At 44.6% G+C, this 21978-nt stretch overlaps 1 protein-coding gene across 2 annotated transcripts in view; it reads left to right on the forward strand.

The window, feature by feature from the left end:
- LOC115193954 (type I inositol 1,4,5-trisphosphate 5-phosphatase) overlaps window positions 1-21978 on the forward strand; it is a 272496-nt gene that overhangs the window by 161274 nt on the left and 89244 nt on the right. For both annotated transcript variants that reach the window (XM_029753112.1, XM_029753113.1), the window contains exons 7-8: window positions 7132-7184; window positions 8065-8184. In XM_029753112.1, the coding sequence (XP_029608972.1) occupies window positions 7132-7184; window positions 8065-8184 (173 nt within the window). The remainder of the gene's footprint in view (window positions 1-7131; window positions 7185-8064; window positions 8185-21978) is intronic.

Raw genomic sequence — 21978 nt, forward strand, 5'->3', positions numbered from 1 at the left:
CGAGTATTTATAAATATATTTGTTGGTGCAGTAATACATGCTTCCAAAAAACATTGCATCATAAGGATTTCTCCTTGGCTTATATAAATAAAGTGTATGACCGAGACCTCAATGTCCCCTTTCCATTGATTGCGCACGGAAGTGCAAAAAACTAACCGGGCCATAGATCATTGTCCGTACAAGTTTGTATTTCTTGGTTGCTACCACACGTCTGCTCATAAAAGCATTGGTTGTGGACTACACTCAGACACCCCTTTAGTTATCTCTGCTGTAAACTAGGATATTATGATTATGCGGCAGCCATACAAGTTCAGTTTTCAATGCAAGTCAACATCCCTTTAAATGGGAAAGTGGTATTGTTTCTACCCATGGTCCAGAGACCATCCAGCTAGATCTGTCCTATAGGCAACCTGCCCCATTCCCCAGCCCCTGTATGTACTGTACTGTATGTCCTCCCCTCAGTCCCCACTCTCTCCTATAAAGGGCTTGTCCTTCCCTCAAACCGCTACACAACACTGGATTTGGGACATTTTAATCAGCAGCAACTTCCCTCTCATCCCACACGCACTCAGTCTGGTCCAGTTCCTACTAAGCACACCCCAGTCAGACTCCCCTCTCTTATTTGATGGGGATGATGGAATAAAGATACATGGGGGGTTCTGCATGAGGCCAAATCAGTCAGAGTTTGTGTGTATTACTTATTACTCACAGTGCATATCTGTTACGGGGACCTGTGTAACCCTGTCCTGTACTCCCTTATGGGTATGCCCCACCGCACACTGTTATTTATAGGGGGATGGTCTCTCAGCTGAGATATAAGAAAGGTCAACGACAACAAAAACGAAGTGTGTTGTGGTGGGGGACCGGGGGGGTGGGGATTGTTGTTCCGCAATCCTGCACCACCATGACACGCGTGACATTTGATAGTGGAAGTGAGAACTTCCGATGGACACAACTGCGGAGTTTATGGTGTCTCTTCATCTAATAGCGAATCCATTTTATAGCACCATAGCTCGCTCTCCACTACTCCCCTTTCCGTCCCTTATCTGTATTGGCTGGGAGCCTGGCTGTCATGGCTGACCCACTCTGTATAGCCGTTCATCACTGTCACAGCCTGGGCACCCATCACTGGCCACGGAAGGTCAGCCTGTGTCACCCTCAGCCTCACAACCTTTTACTGCCTCACTCCACCACCCGCCCCCATGGTGACCCCTCACTGGCCAGGCCAGACCTGACCCCTCCCAGACGATGGGGTGTTGGGGGGGGGGCTGGACATCACCTGGGCCTACGCTACTCTGTCAGATGAAGTGTAGATGTTGTCTCTGTCTGTCTCACTCACTGATGATACTGTGGCTGTGGTACCAGCCTGAGTGGCAGCTTTTCAGCTGTCCTGCCTAGAGCAGGGGTTTGGAAACCCTAGCCTAGAGCAATAGGAAATATACATTTTTGTCTCAGGCCAGGTTTTTTTTCCCCCTGGCCCTGTAACACATTCTGTAGGCATCAAGGTGAGGTCGGCGTTTCAATCTAGCATTTGATTGGGTGCATGACAGTTGATTGTCACTCCCAGTCTGAATTTCCCAGTCCCCTTGTGAATGACAGCTCTGTGTGTTGATGAATGGAAGGGAATGTGTGCAGCATGTGTGCGTGTCACATTAACCAAACGATAAGACAAGGGTCAATCAGTCATAGGAGGAGGAAATGGGGCAATCTGAGGTTGCACGTCAGGGACGTGATGGATTTTTATGTTGTGATTTGTAGTTAATGGCTCTTTAAATTAAATTTAGATTACATATATTTCGCGCTGCATTAAGAGAGCAGGTTTGGACACCACCCTCTTCTCTCCTCCTCACTCCCCTCCCCGTCATCCTCTTCATCCTCTTCTTCATTTCCCTTCTCTCTTTATTCAAGTCCTTACAATGTTATGTACTGTATATCACGTCATATATATATATATACAGTACATATTTAAATCTCTCAGGGAGTCGTGTAAAATAAAGATGAAATTGATATGATGCCAACAAATTTCTGCTTACCACCTAAATGTAAATGTGGTTACTGAATGAATTTCCTTGAAACATCTGTGTTTTGTTGAATTTGTTGAAGTACTTCCTCATTTATTTTCAACGACTACATCATGTAAGGTATTCGTTCTATTATTTGTCTTTTTAAATTATCACAAAATATTTATTGAGTGCATTATGTTCATGAAAACTATTTTGGTTTACCTTAAACCAGGCCGCCTACCGCAGCTGCACAAAGGACCCGGAGCACATTCCTCTCACACTCACTGCTCTCACTCTCTCACACACTCACACACACTCTCTCTCACTCTCTCACTCTTTCACTTTCTCACTCATTCTCTCACTCATTCACTCTCTCTCACTCACACACTCAAAGTCACAATGTTGGACAGTGTTGTATAATTGGGCCCATACATTCTGCCAGGCGGTATAGATTAATTCAAGTATGCTAATGTAATTCAATTTGATACAGTTCATCTTGTACTAATGCAGATTGAAGGATGTGAGACGCAATCAAATTGCTTTCAGGCCTACACATTTGCATCTAAGTTTTTAAATAAAATTAGTCAATTTGTAATTATGTGACCTGGGCCATAATTAGTTTATTCATCGCCATGGTTAACTCCCCATTAGGGGAAATGGATCATACTGAAACAAAACAAACTCTTAGATTGTTGTCTTTGCATTGTTGTAGCACTCGTATGAATGGGATGACTGTGTATGCCATTTGAGATTGTATTTTTAAATGTATTGAATATTTAAAACATACAATATATTAGCAGTGAAGCCGCTCAACAACTACATCACATTAGTCATCTAACAGACTCCCATCCAGAGAGACACACAGAAGCAACCAGGGTCAACGTCCTGCTCAAGCGCACGTCGACAGATCTCCCACAAGGTCAAAAACGGGCACCCGAACCAGCGATCCATCAGTCACCAGCCCAGGTTCCCAACCGCCATGCCACCAGCCCTCCAAGATCCCCCACACAATTCCCCAAGAGCTGCCCCTCAACCATCCGAGACCCCCCCTCACAGCCCACCCCCCTGGACCCCTGTCCCCACCGAGCCCCCGTCCCCAATGAACCAACAACCAACAAAATAGAATAAAGACAAGGGAAAACAGAAAACAATGCAAAATTCATCAAGGACAACAAAAATCATAACAGCAAGGCCAACTGAATATGTTTGAGTGCATGTGTGGCACTATTTACCTGTGTGTGTGTGTCCATGTATGTGTGCATTTGAATGAGAGTGTGTGTGTATATGCATGTGTACAAACACCTGCACGGCATCAGCCTCAGGCAAACTGGCATTGGCTGTAACAACACTGCCCTCAGTGTCATTCAAACTTAATTTTGTTTTGTTTAATTTTGACTTTATTTATTTTTTACTTTTATCTTTGGCCGTCATTCTATCCCCCGCCCAGCAGCTCTACTCCCACTTGTCTCCAATTCCACATCCCAACACTCAGCTTCCCTCAGCCCATCCCACCTATCTCTGCTGTCCACCCTCTTTGGATTTCTACGCACCATATATCTTTCAACAATCTTTCAACTGTAATATCCTATGTTTCACGGAATCGTAACTCAATGACGACATGGATATTCAGCTACCGGGATATATGCTGCACCGGCAAGATAGTACAGCACACTCCGGTAAGACGAGGGGGGCGGTCTGTGCATATTTGTAAACAACAGCTGGTGCACGAAATCTAAGGAAGTCTCTAGATTTTGCTCGCCTGAAGTAGAGTATATTGTGATAAATTGCAGGCCACACTACTTGCCTAGAGAGTTCTCAGCTATACTTTTCGTGGCTGTTTATTTACCACCACAGACAGATGCTGGCACTAAGACCACATTCAGTCAGCTGTATAAGGAAATAAGCAAAAAGGAAACCACTCACCCAGAGGCGGCACTCCGAGTGGCGGGAGACTTTAATGCAGGGAAACTTAAATCAGTTCTACCAAATTTCCATCAACATGTTAAATGTGCAACCAGAGAGAAAACAATTCGAGATCACCTGTACGCCACACACAGAGACGGGTACAAAGCTCTCCATTGCCCTCCATTTGGTAAATCCTACCACAACTCTATCCTCCTGATTCCTGCTTACAAGCAAAAATTAAAGCAGGAAGCACCAGTGACTCAGTCTATAAAAAAGTGGTCAGATGAAGCAGATGCTAAACTACAGGACTGTTTTGCTATCACAGACTGGAACATGTTCCGGGATTCTTCTGATGGAATTGAGGAGTACACCACATCAGTCACTGGCTTTATCAATAAGTGTATCGAGGACGTCGTCCCCACAGTGGCTGTACATACATACCCCAACCACACGCCATTGATTACAGGCAACATTCGCACTGAGCTAAAGGGTAGAGCTGCCGCTTTCAAGGTGCGGGACTCTAACCCAGAGGCTTACAAGAAATCCTGCTATGCCCTGCGATGAACCATCAAACAGGCAAAGCATCAATACAGGGCTAAGATTGAATCATACTACAACGGCTCCGACGCTCGTCTTATGTGGCAGGGCTTGCAAACTATTACAGACCACAAAGGGAAGCACAGCTGCGAGCTGCCCTGTGACGCGAGCTGCCCAGTGTCACGAGCCTACCAGACGAGCTAAATCACTTCTATGCTCGCTTCGAGGCAAGCAACGCTGAAGCATGCATGAGAGCATCAGCTGTTCCAGACGACTGTGTGATCACGCTCTCCGTAGCCGACATAAGACCTTTAAAAAAGGTCAACATACACAAGGCTGCGGGGCCAGATGGATTACCAGGACGTGTGCTCTGGGCATGTGCTGACCAACTGGCAGGTGTCTTCACTGACATTTTCAACATGTCCCTGATTGAGTCTGTAATACCAACATGTTTCAAGCAGACCACCATAGTCCCTGTGCCCAAGAACACTAAGGTAACCTGCCTAAATGACTACAGACCCGTAGCACTCACGTCTGTAGCCATCAAGTGCTTTGAAAGGTTGGTAATGGCTCACATCAACACCATTATCCCAGAAACCCTAGACCCACTCCAATTTGCATACCGCCCAAACAGATCCACAGATGATGCAATCTCTATTGTGCTCCACACTGCCCTTTCCCACCTGGACAAAAGGAACACTTATGTGAGAATGCTATTCATTGACTACAGCTCAGCGTTCAACACCATAGTACCCTCAAAGCTCATCACTAAGCTAAGGATCCAGGGACTAAACACCTCCCTCTGCAACTGGATCCTGGACTTCCTGACGAGCCGCCCCCCAGATAGTGAGGGTAGGTAGCAACACATCTGCCACTCTGATCCTCAACACTGGAGCTCCCCAGCGGTGCGTGCTCAGTCCCCTCCTGTACTCCCTGTTCACCCACGACTGCATGGCCAGGCGCGACTCCAACACAATCATTAAGTTTACAGACGACACAACAGTGGTAGTCCTGATGACCGACAACGATGAGACAGCCTATAGGGAGGAGGTCAGAGACCTGGCCGGGTGGTGCCAGAATAACAACCTATCTCTCAACGTAACCAAGACTAAGGAGATGATTGTGGACTACAGGAAAAGGAGGACCGAGCACACCCCCATTCTCATTGACGGGGCTGTAGTGGAACAGGTTGAGAGCTTCAAGTTCCATGGTGTCCACATCAACAACAAACTAGAATGGTCCAAGCACACCAAGACAGTCGTGAAGAGGGCATGACAAAACCTATTCCCCCCTCACGAAACTAAAAAGGTTTGGCATGGGTCCTGAGATCCTCAAAAGGTTCTACAGCTGCAACATCGAGAGCATCCTGACTGGTTGCATCCCTGCCTGGTACGGCAATTGCTCGGCATCTGACCGCAAGGCACTTAGCCCCAGTACATCACTGGGGCTAAGCTGCCTGCCATCCAGGACCTCTACACCAGGCGGTGTCAGAGGAAGGCCCTAAAAATTGTCAAAGACCCCAGCCACCCCAGTCATAGACTGTTCTCTTTACTACTGCATGGTAAGCGGTACCGGAGTGCCAAGTCTAGGACAAAAAGGCTTCTCAACAGTTTTTACCCCCAAGCCATAAGACTCCTGAACAGGTAAACAAATGGCTACCCAGACTATTGGCATTGTGTGCCCCCTCAACCCCTCTTTTTACGCTGCTGCTACTCTGTGTTTATCATATATGCATAGTCACTTTAACTATACATTCATGTACATACTACCTCAATCAGCCTGACTAACTGGTGTCTGTATGTAGCCTCGCTACTTTTATAGCTTCGCTACTGTATATAGCCTGTCTTTTTACTGTTGTTTTTTTTCTTTACCTACCTATTGTTCACCTAATACCTTTAATGATTGTATGCCCCAAATATCCAACATTTTGTTGGTGGCAAGAATTCTATATAATAATTTTAGCTGAAAAGCACGAAGTCTTGAATCTTGCGTCATTTTATATATCAACTCAACCCTGTAACATGGAATCGGTGCATCAAATATCTTTTCCTAACTGTTTTGCAATCTTTATGGCACAGCTGTCAACATCCTAGTCCTCAAATTAAACTGGTATACTTTCCTTTTTATGCTATTTTTATTCCTCTGCCAGTTTTGATCTTTTACATTGGGCAGACAGACCAGTTCCCTAACTCCTCCCGCTGCCACCTGCCTCCTCCATTTTTGGGGTAATGCAGTAATCAATTGGTTGTAATCTTGGATTGAGCAGACCTTCCCATACAATTCTGATAACTCCATGAAAGACTATACATTTCCAATTTCCAATATAATTTAAAAACAAAATACCCTTTTCAAACAACTTTCCCATAAATACAGGTATTTTATCAATCAGCACATTTGAGTTCAACCATAACATTTGTTCTATCTTTTCAGGGGGATGAAATTGAAATTGTAGACAGCTCTGCATTGCTTGTTTAAAAAAAAAGAGATACTTTGAAAAAGTATAATTTTCAGTTAATCGAAAATGAGAAATTACAATCTGCACAAAGGCAAAAAGGCAATTTTTAAACAATGGATGAGCTTTTCTTAGTAATCTACTTGACAACCATTTAGGGTGCACTGCAGTCAGTTCCAATTCCATGCAATCCATGCTCACATTCAGTTGGCATTATGTCTCCCTCTGTTACAGTGCAAGTGGTCCAGAAAAGGCTTCATCAGGACTAGATGGGCTCTGGCTGACTGGTGAGTTTCTATCTCAGTACACCTCAAACTACACCTATGATCAAACAGAATTTCTCAGGTTTTCATTGAGGTGCATTTTAGGGTCACACCCAACTGTGACTACCCATAAAGCCTAGCAATATCACCCGCAGTACCTGTCACTTTGGCTTTACCCCACTATCCATAGGCTATATCCCAGGGGGCTTTGCAGGTTCCGGTCCAGTCTTCATAGAGAGGCAAGGTAGAGTGAGTCTTCCCTAGAGAGAGAGAGGCTTTACTTCTCTCCCCATCCCGGGATTAGATTAGACGTAATCTCGTTAGCCAAGCAGTTGCATATGACAGATAACAGAAAACATTACATGCAATTGAACCTGTGTGAGATGAATACAAACATTTTGAGAGGGAGGGATGGAGGAGGAAGGGGGTTGTAATCAAATAGAAGGATGACATGAGAACAAAAGGGCTGAAACGGTAACACTCTAATCGAGACTGGCATGACACGAGACAGGGACCTGGGGGGAGAGACAGAGAGAGGGACGGGGATGAGAGAGAGGGAGGGAGATTGACAGGGATGGGAGAGAGGGACACTGATGAGAGGGACATTTTACCTATATATTTAGAAGTTTGTCAGCAGGAGAAGCGTCTTGAGGTGAGACATCCACTCTCATTTACAGAGATCGATATATAGTCAATAGTGGATCAATGAGACATGCTTAGCAGCATTAGCACCACTAGGAGTAAAGTAGACATGTCACTCAGCCTGTAGGGCAACCAGGCAAATTAATCTTACTGCTCCATTCACAGAACCAAATGTATAGCACTGGTCCACAGGCCACGAGGTCAATCATGTGATTCAGGTGTCTCAAACGCAAATATCCTGGTCTCTCGGTCTCCCCCACAGTGCCTTTGACCTGGTCAACATCCACCTGTTCCACGATGCCTCCAACATACTGGCCCGGGAGAAGAGCCCCTCTGTCTACTCCGGGATGAGACAGAAGGCCCTTGGCTTTGTTTTAGACAGGTGACTGGCACTCTCCTCTCACCGTTCTCTCATCGCTCATCTCACCATTATCTCCAATCACCCTCTCAGCACCCTCTTCATCTCTCCTTTACCAATCTCACCATCTCTCCTCTCACCATCCTCTCCATTCTTCTTTTCTACTCGACCCTGAGCAACACACTCACCTCTCTGCCAGCAGAGAATCCTTCACCCAAGACCCCACTAAGCAAACAGGGGAGCCGTTCCAGCTAACATGCTAATGTGATTTATGTGATCTCCATTTACGGTGGAGCAGGATGATGTAGTGTGTTAAAGCAGCCCCTGCTCACTACCTGGTCATGCTAACACTGAATCGAAGCTATGTAGCAGCCTTGCATTATGTGACCCCCACCAATGAAATCAAATCTGAATGCACAGCGTCTTTCACCTCCTTCCACTTTGAATCACTGCATACATATGGCCGGCATATATTATGAAGGGTTTTGACACCTCGTGAATTACGAGCTGTGTTTTATGCATTTCAAAGCTCATATTTTCTCTCTCCTTGATTCTTTCATTTGATGAAAGAATGCTCTGCGTTTAATGGACTGGGAAGTGGGGGTGTTTGAGGAATATGACAGCTTTTACAATTTTTATGAAGCCATAATTTACCTGGATTTATCTGTATAATGAAGTTTCAAAAGGACCTTTCTTGTTGCTTACGTTGAGGGTTTTGACCGTATTTTCTCAGCTTTGGTCATGCTCTTGAAGTAGATTTTTTTTAAAGTCATCTCGTAAATACGGCTAAATGTCAAATTTTCTGCTGGAGGTTGAATAGCACTGGGCTGGTGAGTGGCAGTTTCCACGCTCCCCTCTTTTAAATCCCCTTGTGCTCAGAAGGTATCCTTTGCTGGTAATTCCTGGGACATATCATTAAAAGGTGACAATGGAAGGGTATTTTTTCCTTTTTCCGGGAGGTGGGAGGGGTAACCTAGGGGGATGGGTTGTGGGATGGGTGGGAGGTGTAGGCCTATGTTCCGGCTAGGCTGGCATCTCATGCAGGGGGTGAAGGGGGGGGGGGGGGGCATCGCGCCTCAACCACTCACTTTGGGGAAACACTCGGGCGCAGATCCGGACTGCCAGAGAGAGTGAAAGAAGCTGGCTGGGGTGGGGGGAGGCATACAAAAGGCCCTGGGCTCTGTTAGGGGCAGTGAATAATGTGCTGCTCCTTTCACAGGGGCTGCTAACCTTTTGGCAGCCACCAGTGAACTCCATTCTCCTCCGCCGATCGGGGAAGACAATGTGCCCAGGCCCGGCTTTGAATGAAGTGCTACCACCAACAGTGTTCCCATTCAGAGGCCGGTTGGGAACCATCTTTTTGGCCATTGTCCTAACTCTGACTCCTACCCCAGAAAGAGAGAAGGGAAAGGGTGAATATCTATAGCTAAGGCCCCCTCTCTTTCCCTCCCTCCCTCTCTCTGAGCTCTAATCTCTCATTGTGGGGAGGGGGTAAGGAGGGGGAGTGGACAACACCAGCTGAGATCCAGAGGGGCTGCTGGTGCAGGAGCCTGGTCAGTGATCTAGCCTAAGGAGCAAGCTCCATGGCTGGGCCCAACCTTAGCCCCTTCCCTTATCTTGGGCCCAGGCTAATAATGCAGCTTACGGCCCATTGAAAACACATCTGATAAGCCCTTTCCTCTGTGGCCCTTTTAACTGCTAAACAGTGTTTATCTCCAAAGCCCTTCAAGGCCTCCAGGGAACAATGATAAGAAGGAACAGCGTTTAGCCAGCCAAACCTCTCCATTGAGTCACATCAAAAAGGCACTCCTCTGGTCTCCGGCTGATGTGGGGCCAGCAACTTCATGAGAGCCTGTTTGAAATGTAAACCCTCCATGCTTGTTTTTATTCCTCAACACCATCCCCTTTGAAGACTGAAATATGAGCACCAAATGGCACCTAACGTTATTTACTCTGTTTATTCATATGCGTATTGCTAGACAACCATTTGGAGGTCAAGTAGATTTAAGTCAAAACTGGAACTTTGCCGCCAGGAACATTCATTGTCTTCTTGGTAAGCAAGTCCAGTGTCGATTTGGCCTTGTGTTTTAGGTTATTGAAAGCAGACTGAACCAGGTTTTCCTCTTGGATTTTGTCTGTGCTTAGCTCCATTCAGTTTATGTTTTATCCTGAAAAACTCCCTAGTTCTTAACGATTACAAGGATAGCCATAACATGATGTAGCCACCACAATGCTTGCAAATATGGAGAATGATACTCAGTAATGTGTTGTATTAGATTTGCCCCAAGAATAACACTTAGTATTCAGGACAAGAAGTGAATTACTTTGCCACATTTTTTGCAGTATTACTTTATTGCCTTGTTGCAAACAGGTCAGTATTATAGTTACTCTATAATATTGTTGATCCATCCTCAGTTTTCTCCGCCATTAAACTTCACCATTGGCCTCGTGGTGCAGTCTCTGAGCAGTTTCCTTCCTCTTCGGCAACTGAGTTAGGAAGGACGCCTGTATCTTTGTAGTGACTGGATGGTGAATCAATACACCCAAAGTGTAATTAACAATTTCACCATGCTCAAAGGGATATTTAATGTCTGCTTTTTTAATTGTTACCCATCTACCAATAGGTTCTCTTCAAATAATGGCACCGGAGGGCATGGCTGCCGTTTTACGGGCACCTAACCGACTGCTATTTTGTTTGTTTTTTCGCATTGTTTGTAACTCATTATGTACATGATGTTGCTGCTACAATCTCTTATGACCGAAAAGAGATTCTGGACATTAGACCAGCGATTACTCATCTCGAACTGGACAAAGATGTTTTTCTTTAATGAGTCCGAGAAGAAGGATATACTGCTTTGTCAAGACGGCCCAAATCCCCGTCATCAGTGTGAAGAAAAGACTGAGGAAAAGGGGGGGGAGGGCGGGGTGCCTTGTAAGAATTGGCCGATGAGTAGGTAAACCACCACTTCCGTCCGTATTATTGGCCAACGTGCAATCATGGAAAACAAACTGGACGATCTACAATTAAGACTATCCTGCCAACGGGACATTAGATAATATCTCATGTTTCACCGAGATGTGGCTGAAGGACGAAATGGATAATATAGAGCTGGCTGGCCCTCCATGCATCGGCAGGACAGAGCAGTCTGTTAAGACGAGGGGCGGGATGTGTGTCTATATTTGTCAATAACTGCTGGTGCGCAATGTCTAATATTAAAGAAGTCTCGTGGTATTGTTCGTCTGAGGTAGAATACTCAGGCGAGCAATAGCTGTAGACCACACTATCTACCAAGAGAGTTTTCATCGATATTATTTCTAGCCGTCTATTTACCACCACAAACCGATGCTGGCACGAAGACCGCACTCAACGAGCTGTATAAGGTCATAAGCAAACCAGAAAATGCTCATCCAGAAGTGGCGCTCCTAGTGGCCGGGGACTTTAATGGAGGTAAACTTATCAGTTTTACCTCATTTCTACCAGCACGTCACATGTGCAACCACAGGGGAAAAAAACTCTAGACCACCTTTACTCCACACACAGAGACACATACAAGCTCTCCCTCGCCCTCCATTTGGCAAATCTGACCATACTCTATCCTCCTTATTCCTGCTTACAAGCAAAAACTAAACCCGTAAGTACCAGTGACTCGCTCAATACGGAAGTGGTCAGATGACGTGGATGCTAAGCTACAGGACTGGAATATGTTCCGGGATTCATCCAATGGCATTGAGGAGTATACCACCTCAGTCACCGGCTTCATCAATAAGTGCATCGATGACGTCGTCCCTACAGTGTACGTATATTTCCCAACCAGAAGCCATGGATTACAGGCAACATTCGCACAGAGCTAGAGGCTAGAGCGGCTGCTTTCAAGGAGCGGGGCTCTAATCCGGATGCTTCTAAGAAATACCGCTATGCCCTCAGAAGAACCATCAAACAGGCAAAGCGTCAGTACAGGACGAAGTTTGAATCCTACTACACTGGCTCTGACGCTCGTTGGATGTGGCAGGGCTTAAAAAATATTACAGACTACAAAGGGAAACCCAGCCGTGAGCTGCCCAGTCACGCAAGCATACCAGACGAGCTAAATGCCTTTTATGCTTGCTTCGATGCAAGCAACACTGAAGCATGCATGAGAGCACTAGCTGTTCCTGACGACTGTGTGACCACGCTCACCGTAGACGATTTGAGCAAAACCTTTAAACAGGTCAACATTCACAAAGCCGCGGGGCCAGACAGGATTATTAGGACGTGTACACAAAGCATGTGCAGCCCAACTGGCAAGTGTATTCACTGACATTTTCAACCTCTCCATGACTGAGTCTGTAATACCTACAAGTTTCAAACATACCACCATAGTCCCTGTGACCTGCCTAAATGATTACCACCCCGTAGCACTCACGTTGGTAGCCACGAAGTGCTTTGAAAGGCTGATCATGGCTCACATCAACACCATAATTATGGAGACCCTAGACCCACTCCAATTCGCATACCGCGCCAACAGATCCACAGATGACAATCTCAATCGCACTCCACACTGCCCTTTCCCACCTGGACAAAAGGAACGCCTATATGAGAATGCTGTTCATTGACTACAGCTCAGCATTCAACACCATAGTGCCCACAAAGCTCATCACTAAGCTAAGGACCCTGGGACTAGACACGTCCCTCTGCAACTGGAGTATGGACTTCCAGATGGGCCGCCCCCAGGTGGTAAGGGTAGGCAACAACACATCTGCTATGCTGATCCTCAACACTGGGGTCCCTCAGGGATGCGTGCTTAGTCCCCTCCTGTACTCCCTGTTCCCCCACGCCTGTGTGGCCAAGCACGACGCCAACATTAAGTTTGCTGATGACCAACAGTGGTAGGCCTGATCACCGACAGGGAGGAGTTCAGAGACCTGGCAGTGTGGTGCCAGGATAGAACCTCTCCCTCAATGTGAGCAAGACAAAGGAGCTGATTGTGGACTATAGGAAAATGAGGGCCAAACAGGCGGGGCTGTAGTGGAGCAGGTTGAGAGTTTCAAGTTCTTTGGTGTCCACATCACCAACAAACTATCATGGTCCAAACATACCAAGACAGTTGTGAAGAGGGTACAACAACTGATTTCCCCCTTAGGAGACTGAAAAGATGTGGCATGGGTCCTCAGGTCCTCAAAAAGTTATGCTGCTACACCGTTGAGAGCATCCTGACCGGTTGCATCATTGCCTGGTATGGCAACTGCTCAGCATCTGACCACAAGGTGCTACAGAGTGTAGTGCATACAGCCCAGTACATCACTGGGGCCAAGCTTCCTGACATCCAGGACCTATAGACAAGGTGGTGTCAGAGGAAGACCCTAAAGACTCCAGTCACCAAAGTCATGGACTGCTCTCTCTGCTGCCGCACGTCAAGTGGTACCGGAGCGCCAAGTCTAGGACCAAAAGGCTCCTAAACAGCTTCTACCCCCAAGCCATAAGACTGTTGAACAATTAATCAAATGGCCACCTGGACTATTTACAGTTGAAGTCTGAAGTTTACATACAGGTTGGAGTCATTAAAACTCGCTTTAAAACCACTCCACAAATTTCTTGTTAACAAACTATAGTTTTGGCAAGTTCGGTTAGGACATCTACTTCATGCATGACACAAGTAAGTTTTCCAACAATTGTTTACAGACCGATTATTTAGCATAATTCACTGTATCACAATTCCAGTGGGTCCGAAGTTTACATACACTAAGTTGACTGTGCCTTTAAACAGCTTGGAAAATTCCAGAAAATTATGTCATGGCTTTAGAAGCTTCTGTTAGGCTAATTTACATAATTTGAGTCAATTGGAGATGTACCTGTCAATGTATTTCAAGGCCTACCTTCAAACTCAGTGCCTCTTTGCTTGACATCATAGGAAAATCAAAAGAAATCAGCCAGGACTTCAAAAAATAATTTGTAGACCTCCACAAGTCTGGTTCATCCTTGGGAGCAATTTCCAAATGCCTGAAGGTACCACGTTCATCTGTACAAATAATAGTACGCAAGTATAAACACCATTGGACCACACAGCCGTCATACCGCTCAGGAAGGAGAGGCGTTCTGTCTCCTAGAGATGAACGTACTTTGGTGAGAAAAGTGCAAATCAATCCCAGAACAACAGCAAAGGACCTTGTGAAGATGCTGGAGGAAACAGGTACAAAAGTATCTATATCCACAGTAAAACGAGACCTATATTGACATAACCTGAAAGGCCGTTCAGCAAGGAAGAAGCCACTGCTCCATAACCGCCATAAAAAAGACAGACTACGGTTTGCAACTGCACATGGGGACAAAGATTGTACTTTTTGGAGAAATGTCCTCTGGTCTGATGAAACAAAAATATAACTGTTTGGCCATAATGACCATCGTTATGTTTGGAGGAAAAAGGTGGAGGCTTACGAGTCGAAGAACACCATCCCAACTGTGAAGCACGGGGATGGCAGCATCATGTTGTGGGGGTGCTTTGCTGCAGGAGGGACTGGTGCACTGCACAAAATAGATGGCATCATGTGGTAGGAAACTTATGTGGATATATTGAAGCAACATCTCAAGACATCAGTAAGTTAAAGCTTCGTCACAAATGGGTCTTCCAAATGGCCAATGACCCCAAGCATACTTCCAAAGTTGTGGAAAATGGCTTAGGGGCAACAAAGTCAAGGTATTGGAGTGGCCATCGCAAAGCCTTGACCTCAAACTATAGAAAATGTGTGGTCAGAAATACAAACCTTACTCAGTTACACCAGCTCTGTCAGGAGGAATGGGCCAAAATTCACCCAACTTATTGTGGGAAGCTTGTGGAAGGCTACCTGAAACGTTTGACCCAAGTTAAACAATTTAAAGGCAATGCTACCACATACTAATTGAGTGTATGTAAACTTCTGACCCACTGGGAATGTGATGAACGAAATACAAGCTGAAATAAATCACTCTACTATTATTCAGATTTTTCACATTCTTAAAATAAAGTGGTGGTCCTAACTACCCTAAGACAGGGAATTTTTACTAGGATTAAATGTCAGGAATTGTGAAAAACTGAGTTTAAAAGGTGTATGTAAACTTCTGACTTCAACTGTACATTAACCCCCCCCCCCCTTGTTTTTACACTGCTGATACTCGCTGTTTATTATCTATGCATAGTCACTTTACAAATTAGCTCTACTAACCTGTACCTCTGCACATTCACTCGGTACCGGTACCTCCTGTATATAGCCTCGTTATTGTTGTGTAATTTTCTTGTTACGTTAAAACAATATTTTTTCACATTAGTTTATTTAGTAAATATTTTCTTAACTCTATTTCTTGAACTGCATTGTAGTTTTGATTCTAAGTGAAGCATTGGAATACCTCACTGGCCTTTGTGGTTGAATCTGTTTGAAATTCACTGCTCGCCTGAGGGACAGATAGTTATTGTATGTGTGGGGTACAGAGATGAGGCAATCATTCAAAAATCATGTTAATTAAGCACAATTATTGCAACTTATTTTGTGAATTGTTAAGCACATTTTTGCTCCTGAACTTATTTGGGCTTGCCATAACAAAGGGGTTGAATACTTATTGACTCAAGACATTTCGGCTTCAAATTTGTAAATATAAATTTGAAATTAAACATAATTCCACTTTTACATTATGTTGTGTTGTGTATAGGCCATTGACAAAACAATGGGGTTTGAATACTTTCTGAAGGCATTGTAACAATGCTTCCTCATGAGACCCTTACAGCCCCTTTTTCCTATAAGGAAGTATTGATATATGGGTCATTCCATCATTTCGGTGCCTTTTGAGAAGTGTAACTTGGTCCAAAAAACCTTTCGATTTCACAATGTGCATATTCTGTCACAAAGAGCACATGTTCAACTTCATAAAAAAAAGTTTTCCAATCTTAAGAGGTAAATTATTTTGGGACTGTCTATTAACCTCGGATTTGCGTTTTATTGTCAAAGGAATGAGCGTTACCCCGAGGACTGTACTCTGGAGCGGGATCGATTTGGAGGTGGAGGGTCTGTCATGGACTGGGGCAGTGTGTCACAGCATCATCGGACTGAGATTGTTGTCATTGCAGGCAATCTCAACGCTGTGCGTTAACCTCTCTGGGCTATGTGGGACGATTTCGTCCCACCTACGTAACAGCCACTTCAATCCAGTGGCGCGATTTTTGAATCGTTAGAAATGCTATAACTTCAATTTCTCAAACATATGACTATTTCACAGCTATTTAAAGACAAGAATCTCGTTAATCTAACCCCACTGTCCGATTTCAAAAAGGCTTTACAACAAAAGCAAAACATTAGATTATGTCAGCAGAGTACCCAGCCAGAAATAATCACACAGCCATTTTTCAAGCTAGCATATCATGTCACATAAACCCAAACCATATCTAAATGCAGCACTAACCTTTGATGATCTTCATCAGATGACACACCTAGGACATTGTGTTATACAATACATGCATGTCTGTTCAATCAAGTTCATATTTATATCAAAAACCAGCTTTTTACATTAGCATGTGACGTTCAGAACTAGCATTCCCACCGAACACTTCCGGTGATTTTACTAAATTACTCACGATAAACGTTCACAAAAAGCATAACAATTATTTTAAGAATTATAGATACATTACCCCTCTATGCACTCGATATGTCCGATTTTAAAATAGCTTTTCGGATGAAGCACATTTTGCAATAATCTAAGTACATAGCCCGGCATTACAGGGCTAGCTATTTAGATACCCACCCAGTTCAGCCTCCACCAAAATCACATTTCCTATAAGAAAAATGTTCTTACCTTGCTTGTTCTTCATCAGAATACACTGCCAGGACTTCTACTTCAATAACAAATGTTGGTTTGGTCCCAAATAATCCATCGTTATATTCCAACAGCGACGTTTTGTTCGTGAGTTCTAGAATGCTTCTTCGCGGTGTCGCGCATGGCGCATTGGCGTGTCAAAAATGTCTAAATATTCCATTACCGTACTTCGAAGCATGTCAACCGCTGTTTAAAACCAATTTTTATGCCATTTATGTCGTAGAGAAGTGTTAATATTCCGACCGGGAGTATGCATTGAGCCTAAACAGCCGAATAAAATTTCTCCTCAGAAGCGACTCATGCACGCGCATCATTGAAAGGTCCTCCGAGCATCCACTTACAAAAGGCGATAATATATTTCAACCTGAGGTTCCCTCGTAAACCTTCAGTTATTTCGCGGGCTCTGAGAGCCTATTGGAGCCCTGGGAATTGTCACGTTACAGCTAAGATCCTTACTTTTCAATAAAAAGAGGTAAGACGCACGACTCCTTGTCAGACAGGGTACTTCCTGCTTGAAGCCTTGTCAGGTTTTTGCCTGCCATAGGAGTTCTGTTATACTCACAGACACCATTCAAACAGTTTTAGAAAATTCAGAGTGTTTTCTATCCAAACCTGAACAATAATATGCATATTCTAGCTTCTGAGTTGGTGTAGGAGGCAGTTAAAAATGGGAACATATTTTTTCCAAAATTCTCAATACTGCCCCCTATACCAAACAGGTTAAAGAGAAGACATCCTCCTCCCTCATGGTACCCTTCCTGCATGCTCATTCTGACATGACCCTCCAACATGACAATGCCACCAACCATACTTCTCGTTCTGTGCGTGATGTCCTGCAAGACAGGAATGTCAGTGTTCTGCCATGGCCAGCGAAGAGCCCGGATCTCAATCCCATTGAGCACGTTTGGGACCTGTTGGATCGGAGGGTGAGGGCTAGGGCCATTCCCCCCAGAAATGTCTGGGAACTTGCAGGTGCCTTGGTGAAAGAGTGGGGTAACATCTCACATCAAGAAATAGCAAATCTGGTGCAGTCCATGAGAAGGAGATGCACTGCAGTACTTAATGCAGCTGGTGGCCACACCAGATACTGACTGTTACTTTTGATTTTGAGCCCCCATTTGTTCATGGACACATTATTCCATTTCTGTCTGTGGAACTTGTTCAGTTTGTCTCAGATGTTGAATCTTGTTATGTTCATACAAATATTTACACATGTTAAGTTTGCTGAAAATAAACGCAGTAGAGGATATTTCATTTTTTGCTAAGTTTATATATGCACACACACACTACCATTCAAAAAAGCTAAATTTTTGTCCATTAAAATAACATCAAATTGATCAGAAATACAGTGTAGACATTGTTAATGTTGTAAATGACTATTGTAACTGGAAACAGCTGATTTTTAATGGAATATCTACATAGGCGTACAGAGGCCCATTATCAGCAACCATCACTCCTGTGTTCCAATGGCACGTTGTGTTAGCTAATCCAAGTTTATCATTTTAAAAGGCTAATTGATCATTAGAAAACCCGTTTGCAATTATGTTAGCACAGCTGAAAACTGTTGTCCTGATTAAAGAAGCAATAAAACTGGCCTTCTTTAGACTAGTTGAGTATCTGGAGCATCAGCATTTGTGGGTTTATTACTGGCTTAAAATGGCAGAAAAAAAGACTTTCTTCTGAAACTCATCAGTCTATTCTTGTTCTGAGAAATGAAGGCTATTCCATGTGAGAAATTGCCAATAAACTGAAGATCACGTACAGCGCTGTGTACAGTGTGTGTGCGCACTACTCTCTTCACAAAATAGCGCAAACTGGCTTTAACCAGAATAGAAAGAGGAGTGGGAGGCCCCGGTGCACAACTGAGGAAGAGGAGGAGTACATTAGAGTGTCTAGTTTGAGAAACAGACGCCTCAAAATCCTCAACTGGCAGCTTCATTAAATAGTACCCACAAAACACCAGTCTCAACGTCAACAGTGAAGAAGCGACAACAGGATGCTGGCCTTCTAGGCAGAGTTCCTCTGTCCAGTGTCTGTGTTCTTTTGCCCATCTTAATCTATTATTTTTATTGGCCAGTCTGAGATATGGCTTTTTCTATGCAACTCTGCCTGGAAGGCCAGCATTCCGGAGTCGGCTCTTCACTGTTGACGTTGAGACTGCTGTTTTGCAGGTACTATTTAATGAAGCTGCCAGTTGAGATCTTGTGAGGCGTTTGTTTCTCAAACTAGACACTCTAATGTACTTGTCCTCTTGCATGTCCTTGTGTGTTGCTAATGGTCCTGATTCCAATGTTAGGTAGCTAGCTAGCTGCACTAATGTTGCTATTGTGTTGAAAGTCCTTGTTGATACTAGCCAGATGGCCCCAGCTAGATAACTACTTAGCAAGATGATGAAGAAACAGTTGAATTCAATCTCCATAATCCCGTTCTGACAGTGCTAGCCCATAGCCAAATGTTTAGCTAGCTAGCCAATGTTAGCATATTCGCTAGCACAACATAGTGCAGTGTCTTTGTCATAAATCGGCAGCTAACACAGGCAGCTGTTTCGTGGCAACTAATCCGTGATTTAATTATAATGCCGATACTAGCTTCAGTAGTTAGCTAGCTTGGAGGAAGTATTTGTGTCTGTTTACTTAGCTAGTTACCATCCCATAGCTTACATTGCATATAAAGTGTGACTGGCTCATAACATTTAACTGTGGATGTTTGGAGAAAATTCCCTATTTTTTTCATTTTTATTGTTTCTCCTATTGGCTCCCCCACGTGCTCTCTGATTGGCTCAAAGTCAAGTTGTTGGCCACTGATGAGTGTTGCAATTTTACAAGTATACACGTCAGGTTCGTCGCTACTAGGTCGGCACGCAGCAGGTACCACTTTCCTTCTAGCAAGAGAAGAAACGACCTCCCACTGATAAGTACCTATCGGCAGTCTATTGGCAGTGAGATTCATGCTTTAGACTGTATGTAGTAAAATGCCATCTAGTTCCGCCAAGGACTCGTGATATAAGGAGGACCCTGAGATTATGTGCTAATTCAGAAGTCGGGGCCCTGCCAAGAGGATGGGAAGCAGCCTGCCAAGAGCCATGTGAAAAGATAGCCATGAGATAAAATCAACACCATTTTTTTTATTTTCCCAAAAAATCGTGTTGTGTTCCTTTTTATTCTTCCCCTTTCAGAGTGGCTGTCCCAGTTCAGGAGAGAACAGTTTTACATTACAACTGTGAAATCCTGGCATGAAGACCCCCTTTGTCCCCCGCCATTATTTTCACACAAATATAGTCCATTGTCACACAGCTGAAGTTAATTTGATCAACATTGGAGACATTGAACTGTTTTGTTTGCTGAAAAGGCTTGTTTCATGCTCATTTTCAGGCCATTGAAAAGCAATGATTGGCAGAAAAATAATGTTGCCGTTAACAATTCAGGGCAATTAGTTTCCCAGGGGGAAGCAGTGGGCCGTACTGGCCGCCACACAGCAATTCATTGTCATTTTATGGACGGTCATCAGTCAACTGTCAGAGCGTCTCAAAGAGCTCTCCAATCTAAATGTTTCCCTTTAGGCTTTTCCCAGAACAACGGGCTGAAAGAGGAGCGAAAGAAGAGCCTGTTTCCAGGCAATAGACATGTTCAGCTGGAAGGAGGACTGAATAATTGCAGGGAGATCCTCCATAAAAGCCGGATTAATTTATTAGACAGGGTAGTGTGTGTGTGTGTGTGTGTGTGTGTGTGTGTGTGTGTGTGTGTGTGTGTGTGTGTGTGTGTGTGTGTGTGTGTGTGTGTGTGTGTGTGCATGCGTGCATGTCAGACAAAATGTATTAATGAGTGTTTAATTGGAGGTGTGGTGAATTAATTTGTGTTTATTTACTTTTTAGAGCATCTGATTGACTCAGCGTGTATGCTTATGACTTATTTGGCTGTGAATGCAAGCACCTGCTGTGACCTGTGTGTTTTTGTGGCACAGAGAATACTGAGGATGCTGCTTTATGTCATTCAGTAGAGACTGAGAGGGGAGCATGTGCTCGCCTTTGGGTTGTGTTTAGGGGCTAATGGACAGTGCTCTGCTAGGGCCCGTATATAGCCCTTCATGGGGGGTACTAGGGTGGGTTGGGGGTGAGAGGGGTGTCAGTGTGTGACTCTGTGAACTGCCTCCTCACCCTGGGAGGCCTGGGGCAGCAGGGGTTAATCCCCAGTCAGTCTCCACTGATACCTCTCTCTCCCAGTATAGGACTAGTTCATAAGCAAGTAGCTACTATTAGCTCTGCAGCAATGGGAATTAAAGTACCTTCAACAATTAAATACTGTGTATTGGCTACAGCCATTTACCTAGTTATGTAGAGATCTGTAGAAATGAGGCGCTATGATTGGTTCACAGGCTGGTTCACAGGCTGTATGGAGTGGCTCCCATAGTGGATCCCATAGTGGATCTGGCAGGTGTGAACCACTGCTGAGGAGAGATTGGACAGGCTTGTATCTCCACCCATACCAGTCCACAGAACTCCACCAGATCCAGTGGCCGACAACCTTCCTTCCTGTTTTTTTTTGGGTCCCTATTAGAAATGCTTGGGGTTTGACGTTGTTGGGTTGGCTTATCCTTTAACCTCTGTGTGACCGCGACACCCTACCACCACCACCCTTCTGGCCTGACTCAACTGGGAGAGCTGGGTAGGGTGGGTGAAGTGGTTCATGGGGGCTTGTAGGGAGCGACCGCCCCTGGGAGTCACAGGTCACATCATGGGTCCTCCCCTGTCCCATTGAGCCAGACGTCAAAAAGCACATTCTTCACAATGTTAACATTCTCCCAAATTCTGAAAATCACGCTTACAATGGATGACTCTGCATTGGCTTTTGCATTGTACCGCTGAGTTTTGTTGAGTTGAATTTGACTTGCCAAGTAATGGTAAGTCATCTTGTCAATCTCGTATTGACATCGACCCCCAGTTGAACAGTGTAATCCTAACGGCCTGTCTATTACAACTCAGATTAACTGTCTGTCGATCACTCTCA

This window comes from Salmo trutta, chromosome 5 (assembly GCF_901001165.1).
Source record: "Salmo trutta chromosome 5, fSalTru1.1, whole genome shotgun sequence".
In the NCBI taxonomy this organism is placed as follows: domain Eukaryota; kingdom Metazoa; phylum Chordata; class Actinopteri; order Salmoniformes; family Salmonidae; genus Salmo; species Salmo trutta.